Genomic DNA, 3,620 nt, shown 5'->3' on the forward strand with positions numbered 1-3,620 from the left:
TGAATTAAAGGGGGGAAAAAACACACCAAATCTTGAAGATGCTGAGGTACCACAACATAAAATTCTGAGAGATTCATCCAGTTATGTGAAAAAGTTCAGTTCTTTATTTCAATGTCTTTATTTCACATTTCAATGTCTAATCTCAAGTTTTACCTCTTTCCACTTGCACAACAAATGTGCGATATTTTACCCATTAAGCAAAATAAAAATCCAATTCCTATCTTAGGACAAGTGAGGTCACGCTGCTTGCTAATAGCTAGTTTTAGCCCTTTTAGCTGAAATAAGACGTTTTTTTGTAGCAGATATCAGTTCAGGAATTCCCCCAGTGTATTATAAGCCTTGTTCCCCCGCCAGACTAAGAGTCAATGGTTTATTTCAAAAAGGGTTTTTGTACACCAGTGACAGTAAAGATGGATTAAGTAGGTTTATAGTTGACACATTGAACTGGGCAGTGCGTACCAGTCTCCACCTGATATCGGCCTCACACATCTGCTTGTGAACGTCTGAATTTTTGTAACTTAACATTTTTTTAAGCCTTAGCGCCCCCTACCACCGGGTCTAGAAGGTTTTCTGGGGGAAAGCCAGTAGTCTGAAGAAATTTACCCTGCTCCCCACTTTGAGCTGTGAAATCTTTCAGGGTTTTCCCATCGCCCCCTTTCTGACACCAAAACCTGAGCTTCGTCTTTCATACAGCACGATGCAACTCAGGTGTTTTAGAAACACAGCAACATTTGGGTTCAGTTCTTATTCTCACCTCAGTATGTTAACAAATGAACCAAAAACAAACAGGACGATCCATCAAAAAGTGCCAAAAAAAAAAAAAATCGTCAGTGAGATCCAGCTCCTGTTTTCTCCTGATTCTGAACGAGTAATGTTCGGAGCAGCAGAGGAGATTAGATGGGGATTACCAGCATAAATCACATTGTTGTGTTCTATACCACAATGTGATTATGGGGAAATTATTTTGGGACTGAACATTTTCTACTTTGCAGCGTGGCTAAGAATTCCTATGGCGTTCGTGTTGAAGCCAGAGGAAAGAGTCGTCTTACGTGGACAGTTGCTCAGGGTGTACCACTCCATGCACTGGCCGAACGGGAAGGACGCCACGTAGGCGTTGGAGTCCACGCACTGCTTCATGTTGCTGCACCACATGCACTCCGAGGTGCCGCTGGTGCACTCGCTGCAGGTGGTCCTCATGGCACAGGGAGTCTTGCACTGCTTGGCGCTGTGGTTCGCTAAGAGGAGAAAGCATGAAGAGACGGGTTAAGAGCCGATTCGCCTCTGGAAAAGAGGAGCAGGAGACTGAATGAGGATTTGTTTTTTCACCCTTAATACAATATTAATTTATCTTAGTAGGATTTTATGTATCTTACTTGTGGAAAGTATTGTTATTATTCCATTTCTATGCCATACGTTAGAAAATTCTTGGCTGTATTTTTTGACAAAGGCAAAAGTTCTTGCACTGTAAATATAAAGAAATAAATATATAGATGTTGCAATAAGCAACCAACTAATTCATCGCAAGATAAATTAAAACAAGCAATTTTAAAACTAAAGTATTTTTCTGGTGTCTTAAAATGTCTTCCAGTTTCAATGTTAAATGCTCATTAGAATTTACAGCTTATTGATCTTTGAGAATGTGTTCCTGCATTATTCCACCATTACCATCGTATTAATTCAAAACCGTCTTAAAACAATGCTATTATTGTTTATCGCAATAACTTCCAAGACAATTTATTATTCAGCAAAAACTATGTAACTGTGATCTTATCTACCATTGCAAAAGTCCGAAAATCAGCTACTGTCCATTTCGGGAGGGGAAAAAAAAAAAAAAAAGGACATTGGCCAAAATCGGAATCAGTAGATCAGGCTTGTTAAAGATCAGTGGTCAGACAGAAAGCTGAAATCAGTGCACTCTTAATATATAGAAACACATTTAATGGTCGGACAGTCCGCCTTGGCTTTGCATTAACGTCGACAGCTTACCGGGTCGCTCACACAGGCTGCCGTTCACTGGGTTGATGCAGGACTGCGCTTTCAGCCCGCTGGAGGCCGGTTCGGCCAGGTAGCCGCAGAACCCGGCGTCGCTCGGCTCGCCAGGCAGCCACTGCAGGGTGGTGTTGGTGAAGGGCGACATGTCCTCCCAGCACCAGTAGGACACATTGATTTTCCTCAGCCCCACCCAGGGAGTCATTGTTGTCTTGTACTGATGAATCAAGTGGAAAGATTCGATTATACGTCCAGTTTGGGCATGTTCTGTTCATTTGATTCCATAAACAAAAAAACTATAGTTGTTATAATGGTGGCACCTTCCCACCAATTAGATTAACGTGAAGATTGGGGGAAAACAAACAAAAAAAAAAAAAAAAACACTATTTGACAAGTATCGTCTTTTTGTTTCAGAAAACAGCTGCACCCTGACTGAAGAAGGAGAGGGGAGAGGAAAAACGACAGAGCAGTCATTTATCTGGAATAAGGCAGGTTTATTTCACCTGACTTGAAGGGCTCTCCAACTTAAACCCATGTCTAGTCTGCAGATATGCTGCCATGTCAAAGAAAGAGCGCAGGCTTTCTGGGAGAGACAAATTACAGTAGGGCTGACATGTAATTCCAGAGTTCGGATTGATTGATGCTGGCAGAAAAATCCTTGGAAAAGCCGACGTCAACATCACATAAGAGGACATCTTAACCGCCTTTGTGCACGCTTGGAGCTAAAAAATAATAATAATGGTAACAACCAAAAATGCACACTGCATGGGCTTTGTGCTCTTTTCTCGTTTCTTATAAATCCTTTACTATCCTCTCAAAAAGTTTTAACTAACTCAGAAATAAACTCCCAGTTCAGAGACTGGTATTGTAATTACTTGATTCCCCTCAAATGTTCACATTTTGTTGTGTCATGACAACAAATAGAAATGCAAGTGACTGAAATTTTATGAGACTTTTTTCATCCCAAAAAAAAAAAAAGGTGTGGCGTAGTTTTATATTCAGCCTCCTTTATTCTGATACCCACTAACAAAGCCCAGCGCAACTTCAGTCTTCAGACATTTGATGAGTAAATGTGAGTTTATATGTGTTTAACTGAATCCAATCTGACAGTTTGAGAGATTTTACAAAAAAGAAAAACCAATGGACTTCAAACTTTTTCAGATTACAATTTAGAAAAGTGTTTGAAAGACATTTTTTTTCCCCAGTTTCTACAACTTCACTTTTAGGAATTATCTGGTGTTGATTCATCAGAAAACCCTGATAAAATAAATAAAAGCTTTCTTTCTGTAGCAAACAAATATGAAAAAAGTTCAAGCAGGTTTAAATAAAAAAAAAAAAAAGCAGAGTAGTTTATAAGCTAAACAATGAAAAAAAAAGCATTTTTCCCCACTGACAAAGAAGCCAACGCAGCCTGTAAGTGATTAGTGGGTTGCTGGGATAGATTTCTGGGTTTTCACTCTAATAGATCGAGCAAATGAAACGTGTCTGAGCTCTGGAGGGAAAGATCTGTTCATTTGAAACTTATTTCATGCTTATTGGTCCAACAACTTGACAAAAAAAAAAAAAAAAAAAAAAAAAAAACAAAAAAGACCCAGGGGAAAAAAAAAAAAAAAAAACCTTAAAGGAAATTT

At 39.3% G+C, this 3,620-nt stretch overlaps 1 protein-coding gene across 1 annotated transcript in view; it reads right to left on the reverse strand.

Moving 5' to 3' along the window:
• Nucleotides 1-3,620, reverse strand: part of atrn (attractin) — a gene marked incomplete at its 5' end in the record, with an annotated part of 51,959 nt that overhangs the window by 19,796 nt on the left and 28,543 nt on the right. The window contains 2 exons of the mRNA XM_015022561.1: nucleotides 1,050-1,235; nucleotides 1,987-2,206. Coding sequence (XP_014878047.1) covers nucleotides 1,050-1,235; nucleotides 1,987-2,206 — 406 coding nt within the window. The remainder of the gene's footprint in view (nucleotides 1-1,049; nucleotides 1,236-1,986; nucleotides 2,207-3,620) is intronic.

This window comes from Poecilia latipinna, unplaced genomic scaffold, assembly GCF_001443285.1.
Source record: "Poecilia latipinna isolate Pla-1442-1.1 unplaced genomic scaffold, P_latipinna-1.0 Scaffold3043, whole genome shotgun sequence".
Classification (NCBI taxonomy): domain Eukaryota; kingdom Metazoa; phylum Chordata; class Actinopteri; order Cyprinodontiformes; family Poeciliidae; genus Poecilia; species Poecilia latipinna.